This window comes from Cannabis sativa, chromosome 8 (assembly GCF_029168945.1).
Source record: "Cannabis sativa cultivar Pink pepper isolate KNU-18-1 chromosome 8, ASM2916894v1, whole genome shotgun sequence".
NCBI classification, from domain to species: domain Eukaryota; kingdom Viridiplantae; phylum Streptophyta; class Magnoliopsida; order Rosales; family Cannabaceae; genus Cannabis; species Cannabis sativa.
The window spans coordinates 18,310,031-18,337,487 of NC_083608.1; the positions used below are offsets into that span (position 1 = coordinate 18,310,031).

Genomic DNA, 27,457 nt, shown 5'->3' on the forward strand with positions numbered 1-27,457 from the left:
GACATCTACATTAGTGACACGCATTGAAGTGTCACTAAAACCTTTTAGAGTCTCTTTGAATGGGTCACTGAAGCCAATTTTTGTAATAGTGATACCTACAGTCTCCGAATCATCCCACTTGACCTTCCCCAGGCGGTGTGGGATTGTACAGCTTACTCGATATTTCCCCTTACGGATCATGGGACTACAAGAATTCCCCCCAATAGTGGCGGGCCTATTAGCGGCGGAGCTCCTCCGCCGCTAATAATGGGGCTATTAGTGGCGGAGCCCCTGCTTGGCCGCTATTGGGGGGCGGATATTTTTTTTAAAAAAAAAATTAATAGCGGCGGGCTGTCCGCCGCTAATGCTCGCCGCTATTACTATTAGCGGCGGGGTCCGCCGCTAATACCCCGCCGCTAATAGGTGGGCGGGAAAAATCCCGCCCATATTGATTCAAACTATTAGCGACGGGGTATTAGCGGCGGACCCCGCCGCTAATAGTATTTTATTTAAAAAAAAATAAATAAAAAATAATAATTAAATGTTATTAGCGGCGGGGTCCGCCGCTAATACCCCGCCGCTAATAACACTATATATACCCCATCAGACCCCTCATCCCCATTTTCCCATTTTCTCTCAATTTTAAAACCCTAACCGCCTCCTCCTTCCCCTTCTCCTTTGCTGCAAATTCCCACCGCCTCCATCTCCGACGCACCACCACTTCGACGCACCACCACCCCGACGCACCACCACCCCGACACACCACCGGTTATTTTAGGTAAGTATTGTTTTTTTTTTATTATTATTTTAGATTTGTTATTGTATAGTTTTAGATTTTAGATTGGTTTATATAATGTATATTTAAATTTTGAATGTTATATATTTTAGGTTTTAAATAATTTTTGAGTTTATAAATGTAGGTTTTCATATAGAAAAATCTGTGTGTATATATTTTTGTATATAAAATTAGGTATATTTATATATAAAAATATGTTTATCTATTTTTATTTGTGTATATATAATGTGGTATATATATAAGTTTTGATTTTTTTTATGTGTATATATACTTTATAAAAACTGTATATTATATATATATTTGTATATAACAGATTATATATATATGTATATAACAGTGTAGTATATATATTGTATTGTATTATTATGTAAAGTATAAAAACTGTATATTATATATATATATATTATACATATGTAGTGTATGTATTGTATATATTAATCTGTATATATATATATTATATTTATATAACGGTTTAAACTATTACATAATAGTGTATTGTATATTTTGTATATATTTATTTTATTTATATATTTGTGTATATAAAATATATAGTATATGGTTTTTTTTTGAAGAAAATATATAGTATATGTTAATGTATATATAATTTATATATTGTAACAATGTTGAATATTGTATTGTTGTTATTTGTAGGTTTTTTTTAATTAATTTTAGTAATTAGTAATATGTTATACTTTTTGTTTTCAGATTGGTATTATTAGTAATTTGTATTTGTTTGTATTTGTTTATTTTATGTTAGATTTTATTGAAATTAAATTAATTTGTTGTTAAGTTTGCTAAAATTTGAAAAGTAAATTTAACAAATTTAGAATATTGAAAAAAATTTAAAAAATTAGAAAAAAAAAATATTAGTTTATAGCTTAATATATATATAAAATGATTTTTTTTAATAATAATAATTAGTTTTTTAGTAACTTAATAAATAATATAAATATTAAAAGTTAAAAAGATTAATTAGAAGATTTGATTTATTTTTTTAATTTAAATTAAAATTTAAATTAAATGGATTAACTTTTATTTGAATTTTAAAAAATAATTTTTTTTTTGTATTTTTAAGGTGGTAAAAATTAATTATTTTATATTTATTTTAATTTAGAAAATAAATTTATTTTTATATAAATGATAAATAATTCAAAAATTTAAAAATTTAAAATTTAAAATTTAGTAATTTAATGAATTTTTATAGTGTAATATGTAAAATGAATTTTTTTTTATAATATAATTAGTTTAAATTTTGATAACTAATTTTAAGTTTCAAAAAATAATAATTCATTTAAAATTTATTTATTTTATATTTATTTAAATTTAGAAAATAAATTTTTTTTTTATAAATAATAAAAATAACACAAAAAATTAAAAATTATATTTAAAAATGTATCATAACTTTTGTACTTATAAAATTTCATAAGACTTTACAAAAATTTAAAAATTAATAATAAAGAACAATAATAATTCATATTTATAATTATATTTAAAAATATATCATAACTTTTGTACTTATAAAATTTCATAAGACTTTACAAAAATTTAAAAATTAATAATAAAGAACAATAATAATTCATATTTATAATTATATTTAAAAATATATCATAACTTTTGTACTTATAAAATTTCATAAGACTTTACAAAAATTTAAAAATTAATAATAAAGAACAATAATAATTCATATTTATAATTATATTTAAAAATATATCATAAAATTTGTACTCATAAAATTTCATAAGACTTTACAAAAATTTAAATATTTAATACTTCATTTGTCGTCTAAATTGTAGATGGCGACAATCGATAAGTCTTGGACCAAAATCAGAAATCGTGGTTGCCATGAATTTTGGAATGGTCTACAAGCCTTTTTAGCAATGGCATCAGAACATAAGGATTGTGATGGACGAATACGATGTCCTTGTGTGAGATGTATAAATAGTAGGTTTGAAAAAATAGATAGGGTTAGAGCACACGTATTTGATCGAGGTTTTATGCAAGGATATGAGAAGTGGATTTATCACGGGGAGCCTGAGGATGTCGTCGTTGATGTAGCAGTTGCCGATGTTGAATCAGAGGATGAAATGATTCCTATTTTAGAAGACTTCTTTCCCTCGACAACTGAGGAACCACAAGGAGAAGATGAACAACCAACCACAAACCCACAATTTGATGACTTATTTGAGGAAATTGAAGCTGAATTGTATCCCGGTTGTGATTGGATTTCATCTCTTAACTTTTTAGCAAAGCTATTGCATTTAAAAGTTAGGGGAAAAATTCCTAATAACATCTTTGAAGAATTATTGAAGCTTTTAAAGTTTGCGTTTCCGAAGGAAAATAATATTCCATCAACTTACTACGAGGCAAAAAAGAGATTGAAGAAATTAGGCTTGGGTTATGATAATATCGATGTCTGTTTGTATAATTGTTGCTTATTTTATAAGGAGAATGCATCCAAGGAGGCTTGTCCAGTTTGCGGAACTAGTCGTTGGGTTACTTCCGAGAACGGTAAAGGAAAAAAATTTCCTTGCAAAGTCATGCGATACTTTCCGTTGGCACCTCGGCTTAAAAGATTATATAGTTCGAGGATTACAGCGAAAAGCATGATATGGCATCATACTGGAAAATCAAAAGATGATGGGGTGTTACGACACCCGGTCGATGGTTTAGCTTGGAAAGACTTTGATGCAAAACATCCCGAGTTTGCAAGGGACCCAAGAAATGTTCGACTTGGGTTAGCTGCTGATGGATTTAATCCATTTGGCAACATGAGTCTTGCATACAGCATGTGGCCAGTGGTGTTGGCTAACTATAATCTACCACCTTGGTTATGTATGAAAGATAATTATTTTTTGTTATCTACCCTAATTCCTGGTGCAAAATCTCCAGGTAAAGACATGGATATATTTTTAAGACCTTTGGTGGATGAATTAAAGGAGTTGTGGAATAATGGGGTAGCAACGAGAGATAGTTCGACCAACTCGATGTTCACCATGCGTGCTGCGCTTTTGTGGACAGTGAATGATTTTCCTGCTCGTAGTAGCTTGTCTGGGTGGAGTGGTCAAGGTTATAAAGCTTGCCCTACTTGTAATGAAGACACAACGTCCATTCGAGTGATCGGGAAGACATCATATGTTGGTCATCGAAGGTTCTTGCCAAGTAACCATGCAATGAGAAGGGATACTCGATTTGATGGTAAAGTTGAAAGAAGACCTCCTCCAAGACGATTTACTTGTGAAGAAATATTATCACAAGTTAATGCTCTCGAACCCCAAATTCCCGGACATCATGAAAATTTTGGGGGCGTGAAACGTAGAAGAGTTGCAGAAAATTGTAATTGGAGGAAAAAAAGTATTTTCTACGAGTTGGAGTATTGGAGCACGAATATTTTAAAACACAACATTGATGTCATGCATGTTGAGAAGAATGTGTGTGATAGTCTCCTAGGAACCATCTTGGATAATGATAAATCAAAGGACACAACCAATGCGCGCCATGATTTAAAGAAGATGGGTATTAGGGAATCGTTGTGGATTTATGAAGATGGGAATGGGAGGCTAATGAAACCGCATGCTCCTTATGTTTTGACTCGTGAGAAAAGACAACTTTTTTGTCAGTTTGTTAAAGGAATAAAGTTTCCCGATGGCTTCTGTTCAAATTTAAAGATTAAAGTTTCTCCAGATGAGTCTAACATTATTGGGTTAAAATCCCACGATTGTCATGTCATTATGCAGCGAGTACTAGCGGTTGGTGTCCGTAAATTTCTACCTCGTGACACTGCAACAACTATTACTCAGCTGTGTAATTTTTTTCGACAGTTATGCTCTAGAACTCTAAATGTAAAAGATATGGAGGATGCTCAAAATAATTTAATTCTGTTATTGTGCAAGATGGAATTGATTTTTCCTCCAGCTTTTTTTGACATAATGATACACTTGGTATTGCATTTGCCTGAAGAAGCGATATTGGGTGGCCCGGTCTTTATGAGATGGATGTATCCTTTTGAAAGGTACATGAAAAAATTGAAGAATTATGTGGGAAATAAGGCACGTCCTGAAGGGTCAATTACAGAAGGTTATGTTGCTGATGAGGCAGTAACCTTTTGTTCAATGTACTTTAAAGGGTGTGAAACAAGATTTAATCGGTTTGATCAAAATGAAGACGCGCCTTCTGTTTGTCGCTATCTCTCAGTTTTTAATTCTCAATCTCGTCCTTTAACTAGCGGACTTATCAAGCCTCTTGATCATATCAGTCGTGAAAAAGCTGAGTGGTACATTCTTCAAAATTCTCCTGAAATCCAAGCTTACTTAGAGTAAGTTTGTTACATTTTTATAAATTATTTTATTAAATTTTTAGTTTTTATTTTCTATCTCCCTCTATTGTATCTTGACATTATCATACTTCACAGTGAACATTTGGACAAGATCAGGCATGAATATCCTAATGGTAATCACGATATCTTGCATAGGCAAACTTTCCGTTCGTGGTTTCATAAGAAGGTATAACGACAAAATTGTAAAGTTTTAATTCAATCATTTATATTCCTCTCATATTAATACATTTTATGTATTTAGATATATGAGTTGCACAAGCTTGGAACTTTACAAAATGGTGATTAGTTACTCGCTCTCGCTTCCGGGTCCGATTACTTAGCAACATTTTACGAAGGTTGTATAGTGAATGGTGTTCGGTTTATTGCATCAAAGCGAGACCAAAAGCGGAAGACACAAAATAGTGGTGTTACTGTTGCTGGAACTGAAGGGTTTAATTATTACGGCACACTTGAAGATGTAATCACTATATCTTATACTGGTGCATATACAGTGTCATTGTTTGAATGTAAATGGTATAACACTAATCCATTAAGAAAGAAGACAATCACTGAAAATAATATAACTAATATAAATACTCGTGGATATTGGTATCAAGATGAACCGTACATCCTTGCTAACCAGGCGAAGCAAGTTTTCTATCTTGAAGATCCACTCAGAGGTCGCGATTGAAAGGTTGTTGAAGATATTAGCCATCGACAAATTTGGGACATTACTGACAACGAAGATGAGACTGATGTAGATGTTGTTAGTGATTCTAACTCTGCCAATTTTGTGTTGACGGTTGATCTTGGAGAGTTGATTATGCAATCGAATGAACCTCCAGTAATTGTTGAATCGTTCGATCAGTTAGTGGATTCTGAGATAGAGAATAATGAACTTGATGAAAATTATGTTGCAGAAGAAGTAGACGATTTACTAGTTGAACATGTGGAGGATGAAAATGTAAACTTAGTGAATGATGGAAATGATAGTGATTCTTCAGTGTAACTTTTATTTTGTAAACATTTGTTACTAAAATTTTTTACAATTAAAGGACTATTTAATTTCTTTCGCATAAACATTTGTGTGATATTTCAATTATGTGTTTCACATTTGTGAATTCTTACATTTTTTTCCGTCTTCAAAGTAAAGTAAAATGTCAGCTACGTTAGCGACATACCACGGTGGGGATGGTGATGGCAGGGATCCCCCTGATCCTTCTAGGGTACCGTCGTCTTGCGAAGCAGGTTTTCATATTTTTTCAAATCTACAATAGTTCTGAATATAAATAGTGAATATATGATTTACTAATAAAATTATTTTTCCCTCAAATATATATAGTTCCACCTCCGGTCAGAAAGGGTCGTGGGGTTGCCGCAAACGCTAATCTCGAAAAAAAAAGGAGAGAAGCTGGTAAGCCCTTACCGGTGGAGGTAGATCTTGAAACAGGCAAAGTTGTTGGCACTGAAGCAAGCAATTATGTTCGATTTCTTGGCCAACAAGTAAGCATGTTGTGCCCGGGTGGTCATCTAAATTTTTCTGATGTACCCCAACAATACAAGGATCAAGTGCTCAATCGAATTAGAGTGAGTGATTTTTAATTATTAAAACTTGTAATAATTTTATGTCCTCATTTATAAATTAACATAATTTTAAATTACTTTTATTACATAGTACTACTTTGATATCGATGGGAATCCCCATCGAGACCTACTTATGGGGACTTTATATTCGGTGATGGCGGAGCGGTATAGTGAGCGAAAGACACTCAGACACAAGCATTTCAAACAACATTACAAAAAACCAGAAGATTGGGACACAGTTCTCAAATTCCCCCCTGACTACTTGAATACCGAGACTTGGAAACCGGTTTGCGAATTGTTCGTTAGCGAGGCATTTTTGAATCGTTCAACTAAAAATAAATCGAATCGGCAACTAATGAAATATCCAACAACGCAAGGCACAAAATCGTTGGCGTCCATACGCCACGGAATGGTATGTATTAATTCTTCAATTGTTAAATGTTTCATAAAAAAATTCTTTAATAGTTAATAATATTTTTTTCTTATAATAAACTAATTTAATTGTTTATATTTGTCTAGGGGGTCCTCCTGGAGAGCATGTAGTTGAAGCATGGAAGGAGATCCATGTGAAAAAACCGTCTGGAACTTTCGTTAATGAATTAGCTGCAAAAGATTATGTAAGTGATTAAAATGATTTATTATTAAAATTTATATTTTATATTAATTACATATTCTAATAATTTTGATTTAAATAGGAGGAACTGATCAAGGAGCTTGATAGGAAGCGACTGGAACGACAATCCCAGAGCGATACTGGGGACCGAATCGAATACGATGCGGTTATCGGTTGACGTTATGGAAACAGTTCTAGGCCAAAGATCTGACTATCAAAGAGGCGTGGGTAAAAGGCTCAAGGGCAAAGGAAAGAAACCAATCCCTCAAACTCAATCAACGGTGCCTCCCCAACCAACTACTGAAATGATGAGCACTGTGGCAGATATATTCTCAGCTATGCGTGCCACTTGGGGGGGTAATTTGACGCCTGAACAACGTGCCCAAATATTTAACCCACGCTTTGACAATTTCATTCAAACGTATAGTCAGTCGCAGTCGCCTGGTGGTTCGTCTTCTCAGAGTCATGCCGCTCCTCCGGAACAGCAACAACAACCTCCTTCGCAACCACAATTTCAGCCTTCCTCGCAACAACAATTCCAAAATTTGTCACAGCAGCAATTTGAAATTTTTTTGCAGCAGCAACCCCAATCTTTTCCTCAGCAGCAACAACAGTCTGCTCCGTCAATGGGAAATCAGTTCTTATACCGAACACCGTCAGAGTCTCCTCTGCTCGGCTCAAACTTTGCTGATTTTGGATTATTTGGGAGTTCATCGCAGGAGAACCAATTTTTTTCAACTCCCATTTTCAACCAAGCTGAGCTCGGTAATTTAACGCTGGGTTTATCATCAGACCAAGCGTATGTGCCTTCTCCGCCACGGGCTTCGGGGACTCGTACCGAAAATAATCCAGATCAAGACTTCATAATTAGAGACCTGAATGAAGATGTTAATGAATAATTTATTTATGTGTTGTAATAATTTAGTTTAATTTTGAGACAATATTTTATTAGGATTAATATGTTAAAGTTAATTACTCTAGAGACAATTTTAAATTATTAATAAATTTTATTAAATTGTTTTAATTATATTAATTAGATTTATTTATTAAATATTTAATTATTTATTTATATATATAGGATTAATATATAAATAAATTTTTAAAAATAATTATTATTTTTTTTTATTCTGGGGTGTTGTAGCGGCGGAGCAATAGCGGCGAGACCCCGCCGCTATTGCCCTGTGTCAGTCTCGAAACCAGATTCTGAGAAAGGGCAATAGTGGCCGCCGCTATTAATAGTATTAGCGGCGGACCCCGTTTTTGGCCGCTAATACTATTAATAGCGGCCAACCAATAGCGGCGGACCAATAGCGGTCGAGGTCCGCCGCTATTGCCCTTTAGCGGCCAGTTTGTGGACCAATAGCGGCCGAGGGGCCCGCCGCTATTGGTCCTTAATGTTGTAGTGCTACTGACTGTCACAAAACCGTTACATGGTATGGTCAAAATCAATTGTGATGTTGGGCTTAGCATTGGGTCTTTAAAGACTAGGGCAGTTATTCAGGTTCACTCATTTCTTCAAAAACCTGGACTTGGCTTGGTTGTTTAGCTCTTGTTGCTGTTGAAGCTTCGAGTAATTTGTTGGTATGCAACTTGCGATTTGTCTTGGATATTCATCTGTGGTTTTGGAATTTGATTATAATATTGTTATCGCTTTTATTCTCAACCAGAGACAGTTGATCATTCTTATTTAAGGTGTATTGTTAGAGATATCATTGCTTATTGAAATCACTTTTCTGTTATCTCTTTCATGTATTGTCTTAGGATTGCCAACAGTGTTGCACATTCATTGGCCTAGCTAGCTCTATTCATGTCTTATTATTATGTTTGGTGGTCTAACTACTTATATTGTATATCTTCTGCTCTGTAGATAGACTTAGTGATTAATGTATTTTCCTAACACTTTTTTCCTCTTGAAGTTTTTTTCACTGAATTCATTCTTGAGGTTTTAACTTTTCATGAGGACTTTTTTCTAAAAATATAAAAACTAAAAAATTAAAAATAAACAAACAAAATGAAAATGCTTTCAAATCAAATAATTATAATAAAATTTTCTTACTATTTAATGTTCCAAACTTTTCTCTCAGGAAAAAAAAAATCCAAATTCCAAAATTAATTAAAAAATGTCAATAGATCATGACATTATAATCTTGTATTTATCTTCATAGTTTTAGTATGGTTGTAATTAACATTAATGTGGAGATGCTATCATATGCTATTATACGGATTTATGATAGATCACTAAAACCCTCCCTGGCTCCCTCCCATTCAATTTCCTTTTAGTACAAGAAAACATACTAAAATTCATTTACATTCTCTGAACACCATTCAATATTTATATCTAACTCATGTTATGAATTGGATCACGTAGATAATTATATATTAAATCGATACACAAGAGTATTGTATGCTTAAATTAGTTGAACAAGAAGTTTATCTTCGTACATATAATTATTTTCAGAAGAAAAAAAGTAAAATAAAAAAGAGGAAAAAGACAATTATATGTTAATCAACTTCCTAAAAACAATCCTCAAGCTCTCCACACAACGTCCACCAAGGTCTTAATCATACCCAATTGGAGATATACACATTTGTTCCCTTCTATCATGTTTGGGAATCTTATCTATATTGATTTCAATTCTCAAGCATCCTTATTATTAAAATTTGTTTAATTTGTAATCCAATTAGGCTTTGTCGGTGCAATGCTTCGTATACCTTAATGCTTTTCACCAACAATTGACTAGTGGAAATTATATATAAACCAATCAACTAAACATTATGATTATGTTTTATAATATATATACGCTTTGTAATAATTGTACCGTATGGGATTGGTATATTTTATCTATAGGTTTGTCTTTGGACCACGTCTAGTTTTAGGTAATGTGTAATAGTTTTTAGTACCAAAACTTTGAGTTAAAGTTTAATTTTGAAAATTGTTTTCCGTGAGGTGGAAAAAGAAGGTATAATTGCATTTTTAAAGATGATTTTCAATGAATATAAACAGACACTACTGAATGAAATTGGTAATGACACTGAAAAGTTTGAACACGGTACACAATCTCATCTGAATTGTGTAATATTATTCCTGCATGACCTTACTATCAATGAAACTAATTTCAGAAATTACATTACATGGTTGGTAAACCTAAATACTATAAACGCAATTCATCAGTTGAACAAACTAATGTTTCTCCTTTGAGGTGCCACCTCCTAGTCCCTGCAACCCATAAATTGTGAAATTACAATCAAAACAGATCATGTAATGAACTATGCAGAGGATGATTTCTAGTATTTATTGACTGATATTGCCGTAGTACATTACCATTCTTTGTTGGTGCAAATCCTATATTTGCGTAATCGTTGAGAATTTTAAGTGTATGTTCTTTTCTAGCTTGTTTGCCACTGCAGCAATATTCTTGGTGACGTCCTTAGTGTTTTACCAAACACAAGATATTTAACCAAACATTTACACAAGCTGAAAATACTTTAGCAGTATATATAGTAACTATTTATAAGCTAATAAGCCTACCTATACTGGCACAGTTTTGCCATTCAGATGTGGCTCTCCTCTATCCTGGTCCAACCAAGTTTCCTAAGACACATAAGCATTGATCATTTCATATAGGAATCCATGAAGATTTTAACAACTAACAATGTCATGGTCTTGCAGCTGGCTTACCATGAAAGACCATGGCGTTGTTATCCACATTAGCTTCCCCCTTGACAGCATCGATTTTGGCTGTTTTTTTGGGAGATTAGTTGGCCTAAATCCACAACTTTGCGTATTACTCGCTCTGCGAGGTACCACTCATTCTCCTCCTGTTTGCCTATTTACTTTGTTTGATGTAACTCGGTTCGTACTCAATTTCACCCCAAGGATTCCAATTCACCAACCATTTGAAGTTAGAAAACAATAAATTGTTACTTTAAAATAAAACATGAAATTTATTAATGGTAGTAAAATTTCTGTTGTTCCAAATTTCTGCCTATCAAAACTGATGCATACCTGTTGGAAAGGTATGTCAGTTAGTTTTTTCCTCTAAAAATGAATCAGCCTTGAGTGATCCATCCTTGGAGGGTCTGTGTCATTCCACACAATCATCTTGGGGAATACATTAATTACGTGGAGACAGGGGAAGTATTCTATAGCCCAGATCTGCAAACAAAATAACTAGTCACCATATCAATAAACAAACTCTGTTGGATAACCTGAAGCCATTAGTATGACACCCTTCTATAAAGATGAACCTCGTAATTGTCTTGTGCATCTTACCTCCCACGCTTTCCATAGGCCTCCAGTTGTTGTTATGGTGTTGTGACATGAAAGTAGTGGCTCCCCTACCAATCTGGTTCATGGTCTCATCCTTCCTGTGAATTATTTTATCATATATGATATTTTTCCCACTCACGAGTAATCCAGATATCGTACTGAAATCAAGAGGTGTCATTGTCGTTTCTCCAAATTGCTCAAAACTAAATGTATCTGTAGTGTCTCACCATTTCTCAGCCAAAGCTTGCATTAAAGGAGCATCGATTGCTGATTGATTAATTCCTTCCACCAAAGGATGCAATCCTAAGGAATGCACTCTTTCCTTCACAGAGTTTGGTAGTTCATCATACCAATGCCCCACCAGTGATCCACTCCCTGTCCCTTGATCAAAATCAGTCCATCCTATGACAGTTTATGATGAACATATTAGACACTATATCAACAAAAATATTCAGTGTTGCAATAGCAGATGGGTAAACAAGGAATTATTAAAAGGATATTAGTAATCACTTAATGGTCTCACTAGGGTCCCCATCACTACCTCACAATGAATAGGGAAATTACTTCATATACTGTTTTTTCTAACTTTTTTTTTTCAAATTTACGGCTTGGGAGTTTCTAAAGTGGTTTCTCCGGTAGTTTTTATGTGAGTTGCTATATTTTTTTGTTGCGATTTAAGTTGCAGCCCTAATTGCAATAAGAGTTTCTATGTAAAATTCCGTAAAAATACAAAAAAAAAAAATTGTTTTAAGGCGTAAAAATAAAAAATCCTCATAAATGTATTACTCTCAGCTGAACATATTACAAACGAGCAGAACATATTAACACAAGCAGTTTAGTGTAATCCTTTCCTACATGCATCTCCGTATAATATCCAATGCAATTACTTTTGATGTAAATTTAATTTGAAATGACCAGTTTTTATAAATCTTCATTTCACACTAATTACATAATTTGAAATTTGACATTATGAGTCCATTTGGCTCAGCTTTTATGGCTTTTGACTGGAAGAAGAAAAGATTAAAATAACTTTTTAGTAACTGTTTGAATAATATTTTTCAAAAGAGATTTTTGTATATGGAAGAGCTTTATGTTTGGGTGAACTCTTTAAAAAAACTCAGTATTATGAAGATCTATTTACTTTTATAGAACTCTTTCTTTGGTCACTTCTAAAATGTTGTAAATTTGCTTGCATCAGAAATAATAGAAATGAAACATAAATTTGTTTGAAAATTTTATACATATGTTTTTATATGTGTATAATTAAACAAAATAATGAGAAATACTGTTTTTTAGAAAGAGGGAAAAGAAACAAAATATAAAATAAAAGTGATAAAATATGAAACTTTGAACGAAATAAAAGATGGAAAATTACATTCTGCACCATTTTTTAGAAAAAATAAATCACATTTTACCACAAAAGTATTAATTACAAATATACAATATCTAATTTTTCGTAAAAGATTTTACAAACTTATAATCCGTATTTTGCAAGTAAATTTTGTGTTTTTGTAATATACCGTATTTTTGATATTCTTTTTTTAAGTTTTTAGGTAATTTTGAAAATTATCCTTAAAAAGATTGTATTTTGACCATGGAAGAAGCCATTCAACTGGGCTTCTTGTCAAGGTGCTCAATGCTCATATAACCAATACATCCAAGTAAAAATTAGACTCACAAAATTACAAAAGTTTACATTTTTATGCATAAATAAATAAAGTTAAGAGATTATAGGGTTTTTTATTTTCTTACATCTATATAGTTCCTTTATGCCATATTTTTGTAAAAAAAAAATGAAAATTTTATATTTGTAAACAATAATAAGTTTTGCTAGAAAAGTCGAGGGTTACTGGCGCCGGAAAAGTCGTTGGCACCAAAAAAGTTAGTGTCGCCGGAAAACGCCATCACTGAAAAAGTCATCAGAAAAGTCACCGTTGCCAGAAAAAGTCACTGGAAAAGTCACTAAAAGTTGATGTCTCAAATATAAACAAAAATAGAACTGGTTCTATAATATAATAAATAAAAATAAATAACACAAAATAACTCAAATCGATTATAATTAAAAATATAACCGGTTTTGTAACATAATAAATAAAAACAAATAAAACAAATAACTGAAACTAATTATAATTAAATTAGAATCAGTTCTATAACAATGTTATATAATGAATAAAAATAAATAACACGAAATAACTCAAACCGTTTATAACTAAAATAGAACTAGTTATATAACATAATGAATAAGTATTTTTGAGGTAAATATGGTATGGGTATAATTATTTGGTGGGTTGGAGCATGTTGAATGGATATTTTTGTTTGAGCTATTTTATATAATTGGTTTTTGTGTGTGGGTTTTTATCTTAGTAGCTTTACAGAACCAATTTTTTTGTCTTAAGTTTTTAACTAGTTGATAAATATAGCCGATTTTTTTATATTATATTTGATTTATTATGTGTTATTGTTTGTGTTTATTTATTTTGTTATGGAACTAATTCTTTTCAAATTTATGCTTCAATATTTTTTGAAATTGATTTCCATTTTTTTTAAAAAAAAAAATTATAATCAATTTTATGAGGTATTATGTTACAAAACTGGTTATATTTAATTATAACCGTTTTTAGTTATTAGTTTTTATTCATACCGGTTATATTTTTAATTATATCTGAGACATCTACTTGTGGTGACTTTTCTAGTGACTTTTCTGGCGACTGTGACTTTTCTGGCAACGGTGATTTTTTCAGCATCACTAACTTTTCTGGTAACTTTTTCGACATCGGTGAATTTTTCAATTTTTCCGGCAAAACTTATTGTTGTTTTATAAATATGGGATTTCCACTTTTTTTTTTTTACAAAAATATGGCATAAATAAACCCATATAAAAAAAAAACAACCTATAATGTTGTTTTTTTATGTCATAAAAAAAAAACTATACCCTCATTTTCCATATTTATGAAAATTCTCCAACATCCAAATATATATAAAAGATATTGAAAAGCACAAAAAAGTGCTGCTTTAAGCGTTGGCAATCAGCGCCTAAATATATAGGTTTACTTGGCAAGAAAATTTTGAGAATAAATGTAGGTGTACCTTGGAAGATAAATGTTCCTCTGGACATAGTCTGACTGTCTCGATCAGGGAAGAAGCCTTGCACTCCGCGAATCCCATGCTGACCTTGTGCAATGTATGGTTCACACTTCAGAATGGAGGGTTGTGATGTTGCTGAGGACGACTTCTCAGGCAGCCATTGGTAGGAGATTAAGTGGTCATGCTGACTCCGCCTCAACTCTTCCTCCCGAACCACTGTCTCCATTGTAGTTCTCTTCCTTTTATTTGTCATGTCGTTGTTAAAATCACTCTTCATACCTATTACACATGAACATCTACAACAAATTCAACTAAGAAAATAGCAAGACCAGAAAACAGAACAACCAACCAGTCCAGAGATCAATAAGTTATTGACAATAACTGAATTGCAGTCACAGTCAAGGCCGGTTTTGAGTTGAAATAGGCGCAAAAAAAAATTTGAACCCTTTAAATGGTATTTTCAAAAATTATAAAAAATATGTATATTTTTTAAAATATATTTTTTTTATTAGGTTCCTAAAATGTGTTGATCCTAAGCGCGGGCCTAACCCGCTTATGCCTAAGGCTGGCTGCATAACAAAAAAGTATAGCTAGCTAATAACATTAGATCTTAAATAACCCCTTTCAATATGACATTAATTTTTGGAATATAACTTCCATTTCAAACCCCAACAATAACACTCGTTTGTAAGAATATTTTATATTTAAGGAAATATATTTTTATTTAAAGAAATAAATTTCTATTTAAGGAAATAAATAAATAATTGATTTTCTGATAAATGAATATTTTATATTCATTGAATCTGGACAAAATCAATTATGTAATATTCTATATATGGTCAGATTTCTATATTCATTACCTGATTTGATTTCCTGAATTAATTGTCAAAATATTCTGACAATTAATGTGGCACGAATGCGATGGAGTATCTCACCTATAAATATAGGGTCTCGGTCCCCGAGCTCCTCACTCATTCTGTTTATAACAGCAAAATCTATCTAAAGAGAGTTGAGAGAGCGAGGAAGCCCGATTACCCACATCAATCGGTTTCTGTTGCAGATCAAAGTTTTTGGGTTTGAAGCTTAAAGATTCAATGGCTGGAGGTATCTCGATCCTTAAGTTATATAGTGTATATATTTGTTTAATTCCGCATTTCATATACACATACATATATTTCAGTTTATACATATAAATTGTCTAACAGTTGGTATCAGAGTGGATTATATATCTCTGTCTTGATTTTATTTGAGTTTCGTTTATATATATATACCTTTTCGGTGTTTATATATATATATTTGAGTTTCATATATATATATATATATACTTTCATACGATTATATATATACCTTTTTATCTATGTATATATTTATTTATTTCATAATATCATATATATATATATATATTTATTTATATATACATATGTTATGTACATGTATGTATTGGTATATATATATTTCATTCATATATGTTCATATATGTTATACATTAAATATATGATTTTATGATTTTATCTCTGCCTTGATTTTAGTTTGAGTTTCATTCATATATATATATTTTTCTTCATTTCATTACGTATATATATTGTATATATATATTATTTATATACTTAAATGCTGTATACAAATATATACATATATATATTTCATGTTTATATATATACATACGGTATTTTTATTTTTCTGTATATATATATGTATATATATTTATATATATTGTATATGTATTAATACATTCATATATTAATATAGATTGTTCTAAGCATGAAAATCCACTTTGAAAAAACAAAGAAATCTCAAAATTATTTTTCAGAAAATTTTGGTGATTTTTAAAGTCTTTGTTTTATGTATTTTCGATGCATAAAATCTATATGAATGTCTTAATTTTTGCATTTAGATTCATTTGGAATTGATTTGGGCCTTTTTGGTCGTCGGAATTATCTTTTCTGATCGGGTTTGGGTCGGGTAAGTCGGACCCACGTGCAGAAAAACGGGTCAAACTCGACCCGGTTGGCTGAAGAAGACGACTCAAAATGACATGTCGTTTTCTAGGAAATGACGTGTCGTTTGGATAAAACGACGTGTTGTTTGGCTAAAACAACGTGTCGTTTGGGGGGTACGTTGCAATTGTCGTTCGTTGTAAACGACATGTCATTTTTCCGTCTTGTGAAGCAGCCCTACAGGAGAGAAACGACGTGTCGTTTTTTCTATGCATTTTCAGCCCCCTTCATATTGGCAAAAACGACGTGTCGTTTTGTTTTTTTTTAAAAAAAAAACAACATATCGTTTATACAATGTGATTTTTCAAAAAAAAAAAATTCCGAATTTTTATAAATTTTTTTTTATTTATTTGGAATATTAATTATTTTCCTATTTTTGGTTAATTTAGTCAATAAATTGCATTTAGTTAATTTTCCATTTTTGTTTAATACATATATCTAGTATAAATTGAAAATGAAAATTTGTTTAATTTGGAAATTTATTACATTATTTAGGCATGTAAAAATTGTGCGAATTTGTGCATTTAATTATATATTACCAAATTTATGCAATTTATTGTCTAAATTAATTTTGAAAAATCTGCCATTAATTTCATATTAAGGAATTAACATTTAATTAGTTATCATACATTAATTGTATTATTTTGTATTTACTTAACAAATTTATGTTTAATGCAATTAATTTAGATCTGTATGATTTAAATGCTATACATAAATTCCTTTTATAGTGCTAGATATATTTAGAAATATTCAAACATTAAGATAGGTTGAATATTTTATTTAGCAATTAAGTTTCATAAAACTTCATAAAATATTCATAAAACTTTATAAAATGAATAAAATATGAATAAAATGTAAGTAATTTTGTGGTTTGACATAAGAAAACATGAACTTGGGACAAATGCTCATATCTAGAACGGTTTTTAATGATCATCGGACGACCACACTAGGAGCACTAATCTCAGTGATTGTCTATTATGTTAATAACGAAATTACTTTTAGGTAGAGCCCAATACCTTATGTCTAAGTAAAAATATAATTTTAAATAATTAGAGAGTAGCCACAGCATCTTTAATTATATAAAATTATATATAAATTAAAATTCACCTTAATGGACAAAACTTGTAATTAATTATTTGGATATAATAATTTTACCCCACAAGGATTTTATTATATTTGTATAATTAATTAGGATAATATGTTAAATTAAATTTTCTTAATTTACCCCACAGGGAGTTATGGGGATTTAATTTAATAGTGTTATCACAAATTTAATAAAGATAGATAATAAACTTCATTTTCCTAAACTAATTGTTTAATTAAATCTATCATAAAGTTCATATAATTTTATTAAATTTAAAATTTAGCCACAGGCAATTTTGGATTTAATAAAATTTTAATCTTTAGTTTATACTTTGGTGTCCAGTGAACCACATAATTTTAAATAATTAGGGAGTAGCCACAGCATCCTTAATTATATAAAATTATATACATTAAGTGGATCAAGATCACATAATGGACATGAATTATGTGAACATAATAATCTTACCCTACAGGGATTTTATTATATTTACATAATTAATATGTTAAATTAAATGCTCTTAATTTATCCCACAGGAAATTATGTAGATTTAATTTAATAATTTTATCAAAAAGTATAAAATTTTGAAACATTTATAAATAATTAAGTGTTTCATACCTTTCATTGAGATAGAAATATTAAACTTTAAGTTTTTTCATAAATTGTGTAAATCTATCATAATCTACATCTAAATTTAATCTTATTAAATTAAAAATTTAGCCCACAGGCAATTTTTGTTTAATAAGATTTCATATTTAAGCATGTTTATTCATTAGTAAAAACATGATTCATTCAAACCTCAAAACTATATATGTAATTTTATTACATCACTATTCATAAATTTTTACCATATCAATAGAAATTTCCAAAATTTATTCTGATAACTTCATCCAAAATCTACAGTTTTTACTGTATAATTTAAAAAAAAAAATCACACTTTATTATCACCAATAAATTTTAATTTATTGTGTATGAATTCATTCTAATATAGTTAATGTGATTATTAACACATAGTGGATTATTTTAGATTGTTATTCCACATTCATAATTTCTTGCAAGGTTTACAAATAAACCTAAGAAAGTCAGTAACTGTGAGAAAATCTTATCCACAGACAAGATAAGTTCTCACATTTAGAAATTTAAGGAACAAGCAATATAGTGGTGACTTTGTTTTAAAATTGGCAAAGACCTTTATGTTCCAAGATTCTATTGAAACTTGATTTAGACACATTTAGAGGTCTTTACTACAAATGATGTCACTCATAAAGATATGCAAGTTCAATCTGACAATATGAAATGTGTTATTAATAAGAATTCTTCTACATTATAGCACCAAAAAAAAAATTATGGAACATATCTCTATAAATAGAATAAATGTTAGTAAATGGTGGGGATATTCATTACACTTGATTTTACTAACTTTATTTAGAGCTTGTGTGAATTTCATTAAGAATATGTATTCCAACAAGTCAAAATCGGTGCATACTAGAATTCTATCATATTAGAAATTATACAAGTCAATTAATTTTGAAGACATGGACTCAAATTTTGCATCTCTTTTTTAACGATTACTCACATAAATAATTTTTCTACAAAAGTATAGATTTATATGTTTCAAAGACATTTAAATCTTAAGTAGAGAAATGGTGTATTTTGCATATTAAGATAGTGAGATCAAATATAAAATGGAGAATACTACATTAAAATTCGTGAGTATGGATAAACTCCCAGTCTATTTGCAAATTTTTTTTTTAAAAGCATGGGTTTATTGCCCGATACATATGCTTGGTACACCCAAATTATACTGTGTGACAGATTTAAGAAACTAAGTATTTTTTGGACATGGGGTGGAGCCTACATAGCAAACTCCAATCTTTCCTAAATCTTTGTCTATTGATACTCTTCAATGGGTTGTACATATCAAATCGTGTTCTAACCAAAGTTGTTTCTCAAACATATTTTGAGTTATGATAAGGCTGAAAACCGACTTCATGACATGTACACATTTTATAAATACCCATATATAATTAGAGTGCAATTGTCAAAGAAAAGATCTGGGCCCAAAACCATAAATGAGCATATTTCATTTGAAAGCTATAAGGTTTAAGGGTTACATATTTTATTATCCATCTCACATCACTAGAACTGTGGAATTAAGAATTGACTTGATCAGTGGGAGTGATCAATTTAGGAACCTAGTTTCTGAGAAAGATCATTCATATTTTTTCAAACTTCCACCTCAAGTGTTAGATTAATTATGATTCACAACAACCCTTAAGATTAATGGTTATTGAGAATTCATAACTTAATAATCTACAAGTCATTAATAAAATTCTAATAAGTTATGTTATTAAGTAATTGCTTATAATTTCTAAAATAACATGCATATTGAACCATTTGCTCTTTTAAGAGTTTGTTGGTCCATCCTTAAGATGACTTATTAGAACGATAAGATCAATGTTTTCTAGTGATTACATTTTGTACAATAAGAGTTCAACTACAATATTAATTTGAGACAAATTAAATTATAGGATGATAAAGAATTGAAGTTGTAGTACAACATGCCATGAATGAAGAAATAAATATCTTAAAGAGCAATAAAGTTTATCTTTAATAAAGTTGCCTAATGGGGTGGAGAACATTAATTAAGCATAAGTTTTCTCACCAATAATATTCATTAGGCAACATTGAGAAACATAAAGATATAAAAGAATATTCATTGCTAAGAAGTTCATTTTGAAATAAGAATTAATAACAAAGGAGATTTACATTCTCACTTGTTTTTATAAATGATTCTATTATAAACCTTGGCATTTGTTGCTCGTTTCAATTTATTAATCAATTCCAAACAGTGAACTAGAGGAGAAGGTATACAGACTGCCATAAAATTTTTCCTCTAATAAGTGGTGAACATATGCAAGCTTAAAGTGTCTACCTATAGATTAAAACAAACATCTCACAAATTGGTATTATATTATCTTTTCCTTTAGGTTTGAAAAGAGAATTATGGAAATAATCATATACCAGAAGGTTAGTGGGAGTAATATTTGTTTTATACGTAGACAATATGTTACTTGCAAATGATGATAAAAGTTTTCTATATAAGTTGAAATAATTCATATCTCAAATTATTATTTTGAGATAATGCATATAAATAACATATATAATTTTAATTAATTAGAGAGTAGCCACAGCATCTCTGATTAAATAAAATTATGTATTATTCATCTGATATAACTTTTATCTTTAAGTGTGATAAATATAACTCGAACTAGCATCTGAAAAATGATCTCGAGTGAGAATAAATTAAGAACATTCATTTGCTTCTATTTTAGAAGCCTAATGTATGCCTTAGAGTCTGAATAAGACTTTGCATTACATTTGTTTCAGGATCGTTAAGTAGTATCAGAATAACTAAAGTTAAGACCACTTTATTCTTCATACAAAGTGATGAGGTGTCTTTAAGATACTAAAAATTATAATCATACATATTTGTTAAGATGAATTGACCATCTAGAAGTATAGTTAACCAATTAGATTCTTCCACACTTCACTGGTTATATTGATTCACGTAATTCAATATTTTATTACAACCTTAAGATTACCAGTAAGTTATATTGAGGAGAATCTTGATTGTTATTTCCACTATAGAAGTCACATTCATTTATTGTTTTGAGGATACATCTCGTATGATGTATTATAGAGTTTCATAGTAGGCCTAGAGTTCAGAATTACAGTTTCATTAGGCCATTAAGAATATTTTGCGATAAATTCAGCTACGATATTTATGGCTAATAACTATAAGAGTACTGGTCGAAGCTAGCATATCGACATTAAGTATTTAGCCATAAAAAGGCGTGATAAGTGGTCATTAATCACGCAAACTGAATTGGGTGATCGCATAAATCCTTGACTAAAGGCATGCCGCAACACAAATTCAAGGATCATAAAGTAAATATGGGATTCAGTTAACCCATATGCAGTTTTTTATTTGTACAACCAAAAATTATTTAATGAAACTCTAATTTCGATATTTTTTCATATTTATGTGCACCTTAATTATCTGAGAAAATTATCGTAAGAGGACCTGAAAAAACATAAGGGTTAGGGTTTATTCGCTTAAGTACATTGCCACATAAAGTACATTGTTATATAATAAATATATCGTAATACATGGAAGATAATACTCGACTTATAATGAGGACATGTCGCTATGATTCGTATGTTTATTATATAATGAGGAACGTTTGGGTTTGAATGTTTTAGTCTAAATGCTGACCAAGTGGGAGAATGTAAGAATATTTTTTATTTAAGGAAATATATTTCTATTTAAAGAAATAAATTTCTATTTAAGGAAATAAATAAATAATTGATTTTTTGATAAATGAATATTTTATATTCATTGAATCTGGACAAAATCAATTATGTAATATTCTATATATGGTCAGATTTCTATATTCATTACCTGATTTGATTTCCTGAATTAATTGTCAAAATATTCTGACAATTAATGTGGCGCAGATAATGATGGAGTATCTCACCTATAAATATAGGGTCTCGGTCCCCGAGCTCCTCACTCATTCTGTTTATAACAGCAAAATCCATCTAAAGAGAGTTGAGAGAGTGAGGAAGCCCGATTACCCACATCAATCGGTTTCTGTTGCAGATCAAAGTTTTTGGGTTTGAAGCTTAAAGATTCAATGGCTGGAGGTATCTCGATCCTTAAGTTATATAGTGTATATATTTGTTTAATTCCGCATTTTATATACACATACATATATTTCAGTTTATACATATAAATTGTCTAACATCGTTCACACACACACATATATACAAATAGCAAAACACATTCTATGGTTACCAATATATCAGCCTAATTATTTGTAAGAAAAACAAAGTATTACACCCAAATTCAGATTATTTACTAATAGGTGTTGGACTTAGTTCAACTGTTATACAGGCCACTGTGAAATTTATCAAAGGCTAATTAGAATTTTTGCCCCCTGAACTTTGACATGTACCAAATCATGCTCCTTGAACTTTTAAGTCATTAAAAATGCCCCCTGAACTATTGAGATTGTTGGATTTAAGGACTTTTTTCTAATTTTAGTAAAAAAGTCTAACATGGATGAAAGTTCACGGGGCATAATTTAGTACATGTCAAAGTTCGAAGGGCATGATTTGGTAGATATCAAAGTCTGGGGAACATGGTTTAGTAATTAAACAATCATTGAAATAGTAAAATTGAATAAAATTAGACAAAAGTCCTTAAATCCAACAATCTCAATAGTTCAAGAGGCATTTTCAATAGTCTTAAAAGTTTAGGAGCATGATTTGGTTCATGTCAAAATTCAGAGGGCAATAATCCTAATTACCCTTTATCAAATACATTAGTACCGTATGATAACATTTAAAAGCAACAATCTCTAGTGATTATTTCGTAGGTTATCAAATATGAACAACAAAAATTGTTATAACATGATCAAATATTAACACAAGCATCATCTAAATTAATTTTTTTTCCCCTTTTCAACTGAAAACACATCAAACACAAATATATACACCCACACTAGATTAGAAAACATATATTATAGGTAAAATCTAATGGAAGACCAACTTTCTTCCTTTGATAAGGATTACTCCGTATATACCGAAAGCCTTTTCCTTCTCTCTATGAAAATGAGCCTCCTCACCTTCAGAGCCAAACCCTTCCAAAACCAAAATTGGTCTAGGAAGCTTCTCACCAACAATGCAAGCTATATATAACCTGACCAAAAATGCCCAAACCACTCTAACAATAACAATTAATGTGATGGACATGGTTAGATTTTGTCCAGATTTTCTGATCATAAATTAATAAAGAAAAACACCATACATTCGGAAACAATAAGAGCAGCTCTAAGGAGACTGCATATATGTTAAATGTAGTGCATGTGCCGCTCAAGGAAGCCGCATTTCTTGTAGCATTTTGTAATTTTATCTACAGTGCACGGCATATATGCACTGCATAGTTTTTTTATGTAATTTAATTAATATTTATATTATTGTATTTGTTAACTTAAAAATTAAGAAATTTTACAATGCACATTTTTAAAAGTAATGTACAACACTTTTTAGTTTATTTTTTTTTATATATATAGTAATTATTTAAGAGATTCTCCAAAATTTTAAAAAAATTTAATATGCCCACTACTACAATCTTGGCCTTTAGAGGCTGTTTTTTCACCCCTACTTATAAAAAGGGAAGCTAAAGGGTGTGAAAATACCCGTTTTTTTCGAAATTGACATTTAGAGGCGGTTTTTTGATAAAAACCGTAGGTATAAAATTGCATTATACCATTTAGAGGCGGTTGGGAAATAAATTTTTTTTTTTAGGTTTAGCCCTATGCCGTCGGTTCCTTTATAGGAACCGACGGCATAAATACACGTGTTTGCTGACACGTGTACCCTATGCCGTCGGTTATTCTATAATAACCGACGGCATAGGGTTATACATACAAACCCTATGTCGTCTTCCTCATTCACCTCACGCGAACCAAACCAGAGAGCATAGCCACCACCAAAGAGAAGAGAAAACCCTCGCCAACCACCCCTCCGCCAGCCCTTTTCTCCCCCATTTCTCAACCATTTCAGCCCATTTTTGTTGCAAAATCTTCTATTTTCGATACTTAATCCTATACACCCAAAAAGTTTTAATTTTTTTCCCTATTTCACTGTCATCCGAACCTATACAAAAATAGTGGGTATAACTCCGGCCACCATTTTTTGTTGAGAAAACATTGAATCTCAACCTCTTTTAAGGTATAAATATAGTTTCTATTCATTTTTATAATGTACATTGTTTTATTTTTAGTTTTTGTAAATTATTTTTTGGGTTTTTTAATTTTAATGGTAATATTGTTGTGTTGTATGTGTATAGTGCCCGGATTTTTTACGGAATTGCTCGTCGGATTGCGGTTATTAGGTAAAAATTTAAAGCTCAACATATAGTATATATATGTAATTTTATATTTTATTGAATATGTGTGTATATAATGTGTGTATATTAGTGTGTGTATAGTTTAGAAATAAAAATTTTAAAATTAAATTAGTGTGGGAAATAATTTTTTTTTGAGATAATAGTGTGAGATATAATTGATTATATATATATGTATGTATAATTTAGTAACTAAGTAACTTGTTACTATTTTTAATAACTAGTTATAAGTAATGAAATAATTATTTTTGCAATTTCGTTGTATTTGTTTATATTGTAGGTTCGGTATAATTTTGTGTGTAGTGTATTTGAGCTTGCACTGATAGGTATATACTTTAACTAACTTTTTCTTATTATATAATTAATTATCAATGCATGTTAGTTGAGTTTGAATATCTTAAATATTCATCCGTAGTGAAGTAGGTTCTGCGAATACATGTCTTTGCGGTCGGATGGGTGGATAAATTTTGTATTGGTTATCTCGTTTTGTTTGTTATTTTAGGCAACTTTTAAAATTTTTGGGAACGTCCAATTACGGTAGTTGTCCGCCGAAATTTCGGTAGAATTAGGATAAATCTTACTAAAAAAATATTAATATTTACATCACCCAAAGAACTAATTAGCTATAACATAGTAATAAGATGTTAGGTCACTAAAAAATAATCTAACCATTTGTTATGTTAGCTTACTAATCTAGTGAAAATGGTGACCTTAATTTTAAAATTTCTTTCAAAATTGGAATCAAACATGCCCAAAAATTCATCTTTGCCATAACTAATAAAAAAAATAAAAATAAATCCCAATATCATTTCAATCATCTTCTTTTTGGGTATAATTGATGACCATTGTAATGATTAGCTACATGGTCCACAACATGTTTAACACTTTACTAAAATCACAATCCTTAAGCTAAAAGTCATTCATCATTACACATAATAATAGTAATAAAAAAAAAGTTACTTAATTATGGAAGAAGAATACAAATGCAATAACAGATAAAAATAATAAAAGTAAATTAAAGCAAAAAACACATTTCTTATGCTTAAATCATTGATTCATTGTTCTGTTAACCTAAAATAGAAACCCAAAGAAATCGAACGAGACTTACTTCCATTAACATACTCCAACTCGGGAATGACTTGATATATAGCTTACTTTATATTGTGGTTGTGAATGCTCCTAAATCATTAACATATTGTTTATGCTTTTAATATTTCATATACACTACTTGTTATATATATAGCTAACTTTGAAGTTTGTTTGTTAATGGTGTAGACATGGCGAACTCGGAATCAGGATCTGATTCGGGAGCAGAAAATGAGTGTCCAACCACAATACCTACACGAGGGCCGACGCAAATGAATGAAATATCCAAACTAATGGATCAGGGCAAAAGAGTGGCCCTCGAAGTTAATGATAAAGGTCAATACTGTGGAAAAAGCTACGCGAAGCTCGTATCCACTCTGGGAGTCAGATGTCGGCAGACAATAGGGTTGGCTTATAAAAATTGGAAAGAAGTCAACCAGACTCTGAAAAATAAAGTTTGGAAAGACATTCAGGTAAGCTATTATTTGTTAGAATTTTGATTTGTTTTTCTATTACTCCAAATGTTGACTCTAACCGTGTTTGTTTTCCTTCAAAATAGACGGGGTTCATTGTGCCGGACACCTTCAAACATGATTGTCTCATCCTAGCTGGGAAGTTAATGAAAGACTTCAAGAATAGGATGACAAAAGACATCATAATGCCGTGTTGAAAGAGAATGATACGGGACGACCGGCACAAGTCCCCGAAAAGCACCGGAGATCGACGCTGCTGATTGGTGCAAATTTGTTGAAAGTCGACTAACTCCTGAATTTCTGGTACGCTAATTATATTAACACTAAGATAAACTCTTAAATACAAGTACATGTATCTAATGTATTTTTTTGGCATTGTAGGAATTGAGTAAGGTGCAACGTGAACGTTCCTCAAAAATTCAATCCAGACATCGAAGTGGTCGGAGTGGAATGGTGAACGTACGGGAAGCTGTGGTAAGTAATACTAAAAATTTAATGTGCTATAATGTGCTATAATGTGCTATACAATTTAATTGGTACTCATTTCATTGTTATAACGTTATGTAGAAAAAGGACCTCGAAGTTGCAGATCCTCCCCGCCACCGTGTTTGGATTAAATCTCGCACCAAGAGTAGAAAACTTGTCACTGATTACGACAAGGAAATTGCCGAGAAGATAGTAAGTATATATTAATCCTTAATTGAGTTCTACTCATGAGTTAGTGTATATAATTCATATACTAATTGCTTGAATATATGCGTGCATTAGGCTCAATTAGAGGAGAAGCTTAGTCAGGGACAAATTCAGGTCCGGGGGCCAAAACGATATCCTCACGTAGGCGCTCGGGACACCCGCAGGCATCTGGACGTGTCAGGGCTGCTGGGTATGCTATTACTTCAAATGTTATTTATTTAGTTACACAAATGAAATCGTTGCTAATTTGCATTTTATGATTTGTAGGTTCCTAACCAGGGCATCTCAACTGTTCGGCAGGAAGAAAAGGGAAGTGTCTGATGTTGTGGCTCGGCAAGCGAAGGAGATTGAACAATTAAAAGCCGAAGTCCAATCCACTTAAGCGAGCAGAGGAACGCCGCCGAACAAGAGGAAGAAGGAGAGGTGGGCTGGTGAGGCGTATGTTCCACAACCATACGCTCCTCGGGATGAGGTACAACCACAAATTTATGCTTTGAGGAGTTCATTTCCCTC

The 27,457-nt window shown here is 31.0% G+C and overlaps 3 protein-coding genes and 1 long non-coding RNA gene across 4 annotated transcripts; 3 read left to right on the top strand and 1 right to left on the bottom strand.

The window, feature by feature from the left end:
* The first annotated feature begins 2,568 nt into the window (after positions 1 to 2,568).
* On the top strand, positions 2,569 to 6,096 carry LOC133030450 (uncharacterized). Its single transcript, XM_061103193.1, has 5 exons — positions 2,569 to 4,576; positions 4,688 to 5,087; positions 5,184 to 5,274; positions 5,395 to 5,565; positions 5,782 to 6,096. The coding sequence occupies exons 1-5, from the start codon at positions 2,569 to 2,571 to the stop codon at positions 6,094 to 6,096; spliced, it is 2,985 nt and encodes a 994-aa protein (XP_060959176.1).
* A 148-nt stretch (positions 6,097 to 6,244) lies between these two features.
* LOC133030451 (uncharacterized) lies at positions 6,245 to 7,418 on the top strand. Its single transcript, XM_061103194.1, has 4 exons — positions 6,245 to 6,335; positions 6,430 to 6,674; positions 6,763 to 7,083; positions 7,191 to 7,418. Exons 1-4 carry the CDS (start codon positions 6,245 to 6,247, stop codon positions 7,212 to 7,214), a joined length of 681 nt encoding a protein of 226 aa, XP_060959177.1. The 3' UTR covers positions 7,215 to 7,418.
* A 2,807-nt stretch (positions 7,419 to 10,225) lies between these two features.
* On the bottom strand, positions 10,226 to 12,081 carry LOC133030190 (uncharacterized). Its single transcript, XR_009684044.1, has 3 exons — positions 11,558 to 12,081; positions 10,607 to 11,440; positions 10,226 to 10,501 (listed from the first exon to the last, which is right to left on the bottom strand). It is a non-coding gene; the product is annotated as an uncharacterized LOC133030190 (long non-coding RNA).
* Positions 12,082 to 25,245: 13,164 nt separating this feature from the next.
* On the top strand, positions 25,246 to 26,448 carry LOC133030452 (uncharacterized). The gene is made up of 2 exons (XM_061103195.1): positions 25,246 to 26,251; positions 26,338 to 26,448. Exons 1-2 carry the CDS (start codon positions 25,970 to 25,972, stop codon positions 26,446 to 26,448), a joined length of 393 nt encoding a protein of 130 aa, XP_060959178.1. The 5' UTR covers positions 25,246 to 25,969.
* The last annotated feature ends 1,009 nt before the right edge of the window (positions 26,449 to 27,457 follow it).